The 9,814-nt window shown below is 50.4% G+C and overlaps 1 protein-coding gene across 1 annotated transcript; it reads right to left on the bottom strand.

Moving 5' to 3' along the window:
• Nucleotides 1–481: 481 nt before the first annotated feature.
• LOC120658260 (protein ALTERED PHOSPHATE STARVATION RESPONSE 1-like) lies at nucleotides 482–9,451 on the bottom strand. The gene is made up of 4 exons (XM_039936492.1): nucleotides 7,367–9,451; nucleotides 7,148–7,293; nucleotides 6,290–6,513; nucleotides 482–2,123 (listed from the first exon to the last, which is right to left on the bottom strand). Exons 1-4 carry the CDS (start codon nucleotides 8,982–8,984, stop codon nucleotides 1,370–1,372), a joined length of 2,742 nt encoding a protein of 913 aa, XP_039792426.1. The 5' UTR covers nucleotides 8,985–9,451; the 3' UTR covers nucleotides 482–1,369.
• Between the last annotated feature and the right edge of the window lie 363 nt (nucleotides 9,452–9,814).

The following is a 9,814-nucleotide window of genomic DNA, read 5'->3' as shown; positions in this document are numbered from 1 at the left end:
GCAGACGAGACATCCCAGGCGGACGGAACGGCCCCCGGTGTTTGCACGAGTGATTCCGGTGCTCACCGGGGGCGGCGGCGAGGCCGGCGAAGCAGCACCGACTGCAGAGGACGGTGCCGCGCTGGACCGCTGCATGCGTTCGCTTCGCAAGATTGCGTGGAGTGCCTCTTGCTTCATTCTGACCGCAGGATATGGATCGGATGGCTGCCACGTACCCAGGGTGTGGACGGTAAGTGAAATACCGTGGCCACCCATACCTGGACGAGTTTATGAACGTCAAGCTGCATCGCGAACGAAAGTTAGGGAAGTGCTACGGGGGCGTTGCCACAGCAACTACACCGACTGCCTCACCCGACTCCAGAGCACCAATTTTTTTACTGGAGTTGCTGCACCAGTTACACTGCCATATCTATCAGGCTATCATCACAGATTCACAGGTGTCACAGGGCTTGACCAGTTCACAAGCACGAGCAGGGGTGTAAAAAAAATTGAATAAATATGGCAAAACAGGTTTAGTGTTAGCCAGCAGCTGTACACGGAGGGTGCTACAAATGAATTAATATGTATAATAAATAAACAGAACAAAAAATTTGATGATGGCCGGAGGGTGTTAGTGCATCAGCAGAACGGGTCAGGTACTGATCTAATCCTACAAGCTCATCAATCAACATCTGGTGGTAACCCTATAAAAGAGTAGGTCCGGTGTGGAGAGGAAGCTGTTTCAAGCAACACTTGGCTCCGCTGTTGATCCATCAGGCGGCGCCTCTGTCTGTAGTCTGTACATGGGCATGAGAACACCGCTCTTACGGAGCACCTCTGCTAAGTCCGATGACCTAGTTGTTGCTGTCTGTAGGCTGACATGGGCAGGTGAGTATTAGTTTCATGAATCCTGGATTTTCGTGACACCTCAAGGCCCCCATGCTTTGATCAGACTTTTGAGTGCATGCAGCTCAAATCATCCAATGATTTAATGGGTATCTCCAGTGAACCGGAACTCATCGTTGCTCTGCTCAGACCCACAAGTACTTCTTCTCACATTGCCTTCAGAGATCTTGTCAACTTTTCCTAATAATGTTTCACAATAACAAGCTGAGCACTTCCATCACTGATCATCTAATGCCAAATGACGCGGCGTTCCCGATTCAAAATCCCCATGCTGCGACTTGTTGGCCCCACTGAGCATATCACAGACATATCCATCAGCCCCAATACGTGGGACAAGTCGATCCATGGGTCAGGTGCATCAGATGCTGCTAGCATCGCACCACTGCCATGCCCAACTGTGATGGCAGGAACCACTTGCTTTAGTTCCTTTGCACTGAAAAAATGCTCATGTCTTCATGTACCAACAAAACCAGCAAAAATGGAACTAGGAAACTCTGCCACTCTCTTGGGCAACTCGAGCTTTCTCTTCTTCAGCGCGAAGATGGAGATCCTTATAGGTGTTTACAGATGCAGCAGTAAAGCTCTCCATTGCTTCAAAAATATTCTTAAGACTTGTTTGCAAACCACCAGTTTCAGCACCAGGGCCCCCCTCGTGTAAGACCTGTGCAGACAAGGATACACCACTCTGATTTGAAATGAGAACAAGCTTCTTGTTTTGTGCTTCCAGAGCCTTGCGCATTGACTGTTCATCCCTCTCCATCACCCTAAGGTCCCTGTCCATACCTTTATTAGCCATCATACCCTGCCGTTGCTCTGACCTGTGCCTATCCCAGAGGTTCAGAACCTTGGATGCAAAGGCCTGCATTGCCTCAACTACTTCCTTCTCGGATATCCTCGCCACACTGGCAGCCCAATTGTTGCATATGACAAAGATTGGTGGTGCTCCTAATCGTCCAGGAGAAAAAGGAGGTGCCCCATCCTCAGTTTCCTCAGGGACGTAGTCAACTCCTTTCGTCAGCCACTCATTCAAAGTATTAACATAACTCTTTTGAGCGTTAACCCATGCGGCAAAACAAGCAATCCAATCCAGTAGCTGAAGCTCTAACCGCTTGATCAAATCCATATGAGCATCGCCGAACTTGGCAGCGTCTATCATGGAGTCTATGTTTTTAGCTTGGGATATAGCATGTAACTGTATCTGATGACATTCTAACATAACGCTCCACATCCGCATCAACCTGAAACATATGACTTTCTCAGCCACCAGATACATTTTATGGCAGATATAAAGATAACATTCAAATGAATAATCAGGGCAAAAAACAGGGTGCCCAGGTGACAACTTAACTACACACCAACTCACTGTACATACAATTTGAACCCAAGAATGCATTTCTAAACTGTAGCCATAGAACAGTAATGATTGGAAAACTAGACCAAACTGTAAATGGGCGTACCAGTGTTGAACAAACTGTATTACTGTAACAACAATAAACAAATGGGAGCCAATGATTTCAACACAAAATAATAAAAAATAAATAGGATAAAGTACCTGTCTATTTAATCATCATGTACAGTACAGCGGCAGGGATTTAGAACTAACCACACCACAAACTACCAATGACTTAAGTTCTACAAAACCATTTTATATATGTGTCCTGTCAGGAACTAACTCCGCCTATGCTGACTGGAAGACTCTCTCTCCTGAGTCGTCTCAACATAGCCGGTCCCAAGCCCGGGTAAAGGAGGAGGGTTGCGTTAGGTTTTGGCAAACCAGCATAAAAAATGCCACTCTAATGGATTTGAAACCCACAAAAAACTCGTTGGGGCGTAACCCTCTTAGCGACGCGCTACATCGGAACCCGGGTGTGGTGATAAATGGGCAAGGGCCGGGTCGCCATCCCCCCAAGGGCGCGTCGTATCATGACCTGGGTACGATGATAAGTGAGCAAGGGTCGGGTCGTCACCTGAATGGCGCGCTACATCTACGCCCGGGTGTAGTGAAAAATGAGCAAGGGTCTTCGCACTTCCCTCGACGGGTGCGAAGGGTAAGGAAGCTAGCCGAGCCAACTAGGATTCGTATAGGTAGCTGGAACGTAGGGTCCCTAACGGGTAAGTTGCGAGAGCTAGTTGATGTAGCAATTAGGAGGCGTGTAAATATTCTATGCGTTCAGGAGACTAAATGGAAGGGCCAGAAGGCGAAGGAGGTTGAGGATACTGGCTTCAAGCTTTAGTACACGGGAGCAACTCCAGGTAGGAATGGTGTAGGCATCTTGATTGATAGGAGCCTTAAGGATAGAGTCGTAGAGGTTAGAAGGCAAGGCGACAGGATTATCCTAATCCGGTTGGTAGTTGGAGATTCGGTTTTGAATGTGATTAGTGCCTATGCCCCTCAGGTAGGCCTCAGTGAGAGCACCAAGATGCAGTTCTGGGAAGATCTAGATAGCATGGTTAGTACCGTGCCTACCAGCGAGAAACTCTTCATAGGAGGAGATCTCAACGGCCATGTGGGTGCGACTAATATAGGGTTCGAGCGAGTGCATAGGGGTTTTGGGTATGGTAGCAGGAGTCAAGAGGGGGAGGATGTGTTGAACTTCGCGTTAGCCTACGACTTGTTGATAGCGAATACCGTGTTTAAAAAGAGGGAATCCCATCTTGTGACGTTTCGTAGTGGACAACACTCGAGCCAGATCGACTTTATCCTTACTAGGAGGGAGGATAGACGTGATTGCTTAGATTGTAAGGTGATACCTGGGGAGTGTGTTGTCCCTCAACACAAACTTGTGGTGGCGGATTTTCGTCTTCGGGTACGTGTCCACCGGGACAAATGTGCCAAGATTGCGAGAACAAAGTGGTGGAAGCTTAGAGGGGAAGCGGCACAAGCGTTTAAGGAAAGGATGCTAGGTGAGGGGCCTTGGGAAGAAGGAGAAGACGCAGATGACATGTGGCTAAAGATGGCAACATGTGTTCGGAAGGTGGCCTCAGAGGTGTTTGGCGTGAGTAGGGGAGGCAAACAGGAGGGGAAAGACACCTGGTGGTGGAACGACGAGGTGCAAAGGGCTATTAAGGAGAAGAAGGAGTGTTTCAAACGCCTCCATCTTGACAAGAGTGCAGCCAACATCAAGGGCTATAAATTAGCGAAGAGAGTTGCAAAGCGAGCTGTGAGTGTAGCAAAGGGTAAGGCGTATGATGACCTGTATCAGCGGTTAGGCACGAAAGAAGGGGAGAAGGACATTTATAGGATGGCTAGGATCCGCGAGCGGAAGACAAGGGACATCAACCAAATCAAATGCATTAAGGATGGGACAGATCGACTGCTAGTGAAGGATGAGGAGATCATGGATAGATGGAGAGAGTACTTCGACAAGTTGTTTAATGGAGAGAGTGAGAGCCCTACCCTTGAGTTAGATGACTCTTTTGACGATACCAACAGACGTTTTGTGAGGAGAATTCAGGAGGCAGAGATCGGGGAGGCTTTGAAGAGGATGAAGAGAGGTAAAGCGATGGGCCCTGATGGTATTCCCATTGAGGTGTGGAGATGCCTAGGAGATAGAGCAATAGTATGGTTAACTAAGCTTTTTAATCTCATTTTTCGGTCAAACAAGATGCCTGAAGAATGGAGGAGAAGTATATTAGTACCTATCTTCAAAAACAAGGGCGATGTTCAAAGTTGTACTAACTACCGTGGAATTAAGCTGATGAGCCATACGATGAAGCTTTGGGAGAGGGTTATCGAGCATCGCCTAAGAAGAGTGACAAGTGTGACCCAAAATCAATTTGGGTTCATGCCTGGAAGGTCAACCATGGAGGCGATTTTCTTAATACGACAATTGATGGAGAGATATAGGGAGCAGAAGAAGGACTTGCACATGGTCTTCATTGACCTTGAGAAGGCATATGACAAGGTACCGAGAAATGTCATGTGGTGGGCTTTGGAGAAGCACAAAGTCCCAACTAAGTACATTACCCTCATTAAGGATATGTACAAGGATGCGACGACGTTTGTCCGAACATGTGATGGCAACACCACTGACTTTCCTATTAACATAGGCCTACACCAGGGGTCAGCATTGAGTCCTTATTTATTTGCTTTAGTGATGGATGAGGTCACAAGGGATATACAAGGTGAGATCCCTTGGTGTATGCTCTTTGCTGATGATGTGGTGCTAGTTGACGAGAGTAGGGCAGGGGTTAATAGGAAATTAGAGCTGTGGAGACGCACGTTAGAGTCGAAAGGATTCAGACTTAGTAGGACCAAGACCGAGTACATGATGTGCGATTTCAGCGCGACTAGGCATGAGGGGGGAGACGTTAGTCTAGATGGACAAGTGGTGGTCCAGAAGGATACTTTTCGGTATTTAGGATCGGTGCTACAAAAGGATGGCGACATCGATGAAGATGTTAGGCATAGAATTTCAGCTGGCTGGTTGAAATGGCGGCAAGCTTCTGGCATCCTTTGTGACAAGAGGGTGCCACAAAAGCTAAAAGGCAAATTCTATAGGACAGCAATTCGTCCGGCGATGTTATACGGTGCTGAATGTTGGCCTACAAAAAGGCGACATGTGCAGCAACTGAGTGTAGCAGAGATGCGGATGTTGCGGTGGTTTTGCGGGCACACAAGGAGAGATAGAGTCCGGAACAAAGTTATTCGGGATAGGGTCGGGGTGGCACCAATTGAGGAGAAACTTACTCAGTATCGGCTGAGATGGTTTGGACATGTCCAGCGAAGGCCTCCTGAGGCGCCGGTGCGTAATGGGGTTCTTGAGCGGGTCGATAATGTAAAGAGGGGTAGAGGTAGACCTAAACTGACGTGGGAGGAGTTGGTTAAAAGAGACCTTAAGGATTGGAATATCTCTAAAGAGATAGCTTTGGATAGGAGCGCTTGGAGACTAGCTATCAATGTGCCTGAACCTTGAACTTATTTCTTTCGGGTTTCATCTCTAGCCTACCCCAACTTGCTTGGGAAAAAAGGCTATGTTGTTGTTGTTGTCGTCCTGTCAGGAACTCACTGTGATAACTACTTCTCGAAATGCACCCAACTCTATTCATAATGTATATCTACTATCAATCTAGCAGTATCGGTACAGGACAATAATATTATTCCCATCTCGTGAAAATATCATTTGTCAAGAAAATGGGGTTACTTCCAAGAATCCCATTACTTCAGTCGGTGAAAAACTTTGAATAATTGATTTCCGTACTAGGAAATTCCAGAGAGAATGAACCAAACAAATGCTAGTTAGACAAATTGGAAATTTGGTATGCCAATAAAACAGAGCACAGATAGATAGCGTATGGTAACAATATTGTTACTTTTTTTTTGAAAGAGGACAACATTGTTACTTTACAAGCTAATATAAGAAGGTAAGACCATAAGAGCTGCTTTCAGATAAGAACTGCATACCCTTGAATTAGCTCACATGTTTGTGGCCATAACTCTTCATCCCTCAGCTTACTGATCTTCTGTGAAATAGTATTCACAACCTGAATAGCTATGCTTATCTTTGTTGATAGCTTCCTGATATAACGTTCGGTGGCCTCAAGCTTATCAGCTTCCGCACCTTTCTCATCCAACATTTTCAGCTCCTCGCATTTTCTGTCATAAAGTACCCGCATCTTCTCTTCAGTCTGTAAAGCAAAAAAGAAGTTATAAACAATTCACACTATGAAGTTGAGAGCTGCCTTTTATTAGGACTTGATATTTAAGAGAGGAAAAAATAAAACTGTTGAGCAACATGGATCCCATTAGTATGGCAAAGTAACAGGTTAGTGTAGCCTGTCAGACTGATCACTTGAGAACAAAAAGCTGAACATACGAAGCAAAAAGGCTGGCCAAAAAAGGATATAGAACCAAGACATAATCATTTACTGCACAGACCATTTCTCAAAAAGGAGAAGTAATCATTTCTTTGTGTTGCATATCAGAAATACAAATAACCCGTTAACGTGCTGAGGAACTTCGAATAGGTATCTGTGTAGGCATATCCATAACCTAAAGTATCCACATGGTCTCTTGTTGAGGTTGTAAAATGTCAAAACTAATCAAGTCTATTCCTCAAGAAAAATGCCGGAAACTCTTAATAAGTTTCTTAATAAACCAAACCAGAACAACATAAGAGAATGGACAAATCCAAGACTTTCCATACTAGATTTGGACTCTGCACTCTTAATTAAAATGCGATCAGGTAAGACCACATGCCCAAAAGCAATATAACAAATCCCAATTCCCAACAAATTCAAAGATGTAAAGCACATCTTATACCTTGACTTCCTCAAGAAGCTTCTTCTCCCACATGTACAGCTTCTGTAGCGTTGAGGAAAGGTTGCCACATCCCATCGCCTTGTCCTCTTCGAACCGCAGAAACTCCTCCTCCATTGTCGGTATCCCGCAAATCATCATTGCAGAGACTGTAAAAGAGATTAGATCAAGTTAGGATTCATACTTGAAAATTATGATTGCAGATCTCAAAGCTTTACTAACCTTTGAAACCTGAACTCTTCTGATAGTAAGGCATCTTCCCGACCTCAAGCATCTTGGATACCTCACCGGCTGATTCTGAGGCACGCTCAAATTGGGTCCTGATCTCCACCACCACCTCAATGTCATCAACGTATATTTTCTCAGGTCCAGTTGGCGGCAGGCCTGCAACATGCTGCCGTGGCTCGGAGCGTTGAACTTGTTCTCCAACAACACTCTTCTCCACTACATGCACGTCATGCTCCAAGCTGCTCCCACTACTGCTGGCCTCAGATGACTTGGACTTGCGGGGTAGCTCATTTCCTGTGCTGCTTCTACCCTCCTCCTTTGCTGCCTTCCCATTCCCCATGTGACCCTTCACTGAATACTTTTCATCACCGTATGCTTCCTTGACTACCTCCATCTGGTCTTCATCCTCCAAGTCTGGTATACCCTCCTCCTCGCGCACATCCTTCCAACTCCTGCTAGGAGTATATGGAGCTGCTGCAGAAGTTGGCTGCTCATAGTAGCTCTCATATGTCTCAAACGGATTCAGGAAGTCCCAGGTGGACACCCTCGGAGGAGATGGCGGTGGGGGCGGTGCGGCTGGCTCTCGGGAGGAAGAGGGGATGTCTGACGGAGGTGCAGGAGCACCACCACCACCATAGTAACCACCGTAGGCGTACTGATTATAAGAGCTGGAGCTCTGGGGTGGGTAGGGGGACCCACCACCATAGCCGCGTGGGGGTGGCTGTGGGTCACCATCGCCGGCGTAGTAGTGGACCCTGGCATCAGTGGCCTGCAGGCGTTGCTCGTGTGAGACAGACGGCGGAGGTGGCTGGCTGCGGGCGTAGCTTATGTTGAAGAAGCTCTGGCCAGAGCTGCCCATGCCACCATAGCTCGGGTCATAGCCACCGCCGGCGCCGCCACCGCTGCCCATGCCACCATAGCCCGGTTCGTAGCCGCCGCCACCACCACCGCCCATGCCACCGTAGCTCTGTCCTCCATAGCCGCCGTTACCCATGCCACCATAGCCTGGTTCATAGCCTCCGCCGTTCATGCCCATCCCACCATAATCAGACCCAGGTCCAGGCCCAGAGCCGTACCCATACCCGTATCCAGTACCATATGGTGGCGGAGCATAGCCGGAGCCATAGGGCGGTCCCACCTGCGGCGGCAGAGGACCCGGCGGCGCCCCCGCGGACCGGACGACCTCCGGGCGGCGCTGGGCCTGGTCGGGCTCCTCGTCGGAGTGGAACTTGATGTGCCCGCCCTCGGAATCAGAGTCGTCGTCGGACTGGAAGTGGATGTGCCCGTCGTCAGGGGCGATGCGCACCTGCTTGGCGACGGGCGGCGCGGCGGAGGACGAGGACGCTATTGCGGGCGGCGGCGAGGCGGCGGGGAGGCCGTCCCCCTTGCGCTGCTGCGGGAGGCGGAGCTCGGGCGGCGCCGGCGGCAGCGACTGGACGCCCCGGAGGAAGTCGTGCAGCACGGCGCCGACGGCGCGCAGCGACTCAGCGTAGGCGTGGTGCGCGTCGGCGAGCGTGTAGCGGTGGCGGATGGCCAGCGCGAGCAGCTCGGAGCGCTCCCGGCAGTGGCGCACCACGAGCTCCTCCTCCATCTTGGACTGGCCGCACCCCATCCTCCCCCGGCGGTCCCGTCCCGTCCCGTTCCCCCGGGGGAGGGAAGCGGAAACAGACCAAACAGGCTTCCGCTGGCTCGCCCGCCCAGTCCAGCCACTCACAGCCGCCGCAGCATGGCGGCGCGGGGGAAGGCGAGCGAATCTAGGGGGGGCGGGGAGGCGCCGCGCGCTGGGGGCGAGCAGATCTGAGGGCGGCTGGCTACCTCCTACCGGCTACAGCGGGAGGTGGTGGAGGGGACGGGGGAGCGCGAGAATCTTCGCCTTTTGGCGTGGGTGCCAGCGGGGGCCGGCTCGTCGCGATGCGCGCGGCGCGGGCGCAGCAGGTCCTCCTCCTTCCGATTCCGGCCCGCGGTGGAAACCCGCCCGCATGCTCCTCCCCCCCGGCGGGAAGGGGCCGCAGCCGCCGCGCCCCGAGCGAGCGAGCGGGGAAAGCAGCGAACGGTGCCTGGCAGCGAAGCGAGCGAGCGGGTGCCTAGAGCCTAGACTGGCGGGGCGGCGAGTGCCTGCCTGTGGGGGCTGCAGGTTATGGAGCACGAGGCTGCTCTTTCGGTGCGGTGGTTTTACCGGAAGAAAGAAAAAGCTCGGAATAATTTGACGGGCCGGGGAGGAGGGAGGGGAGGGGTGAGGCGGGCCGTGCTCGCGGGTGGGCCCCCCGGGAGACATCCGTACGTTGACGCCTGTCGCCGGCGTGGAGGGCTGGATTTTACCCTGCTGCTGCTCGCTGTGGTGGGGCGAATTTCCCGGCTCTTTTTTCTCCCCTTTTCCTCGGGTTTTTGTTTTCTTTTCTTTTCTGAGCCATGCATCGACGCATCGTGTTCTCTGCCACGATT

Source organism: Panicum virgatum, chromosome 2N (genome assembly GCF_016808335.1).
Source record: "Panicum virgatum strain AP13 chromosome 2N, P.virgatum_v5, whole genome shotgun sequence".
NCBI lineage: Eukaryota > Viridiplantae > Streptophyta > Magnoliopsida > Poales > Poaceae > Panicum > Panicum virgatum.
Note: the sequence above shows the minus strand (reverse complement) of the source record. Positions and strands in the feature narration are given on the sequence as shown.

What these genes read in the sequence shown, in the direction of transcription:
- LOC120658260 (XM_039936492.1), bottom strand. Translation starts at nt 8,984, where the DNA reads ATGGGGTGCGGCCAGTCCAAGATGGAGGAGGAGCTCGTGGTGCGCCAC. An exon ending in GAAGAGTTCAGGTTTCAAAG is followed by an intron (nt 7,294 to 7,366) that starts GTTAGTAAAGCT and finishes TCTCTTTTACAG; the next exon opens with TCTCTGCAATGATGATTTGC. An exon ending in AGCTTCTTGAGGAAGTCAAG is followed by an intron (nt 6,514 to 7,147) that starts GTATAAGATGTG and finishes TTTGCTTTACAG; the next exon opens with ACTGAAGAGAAGATGCGGGT.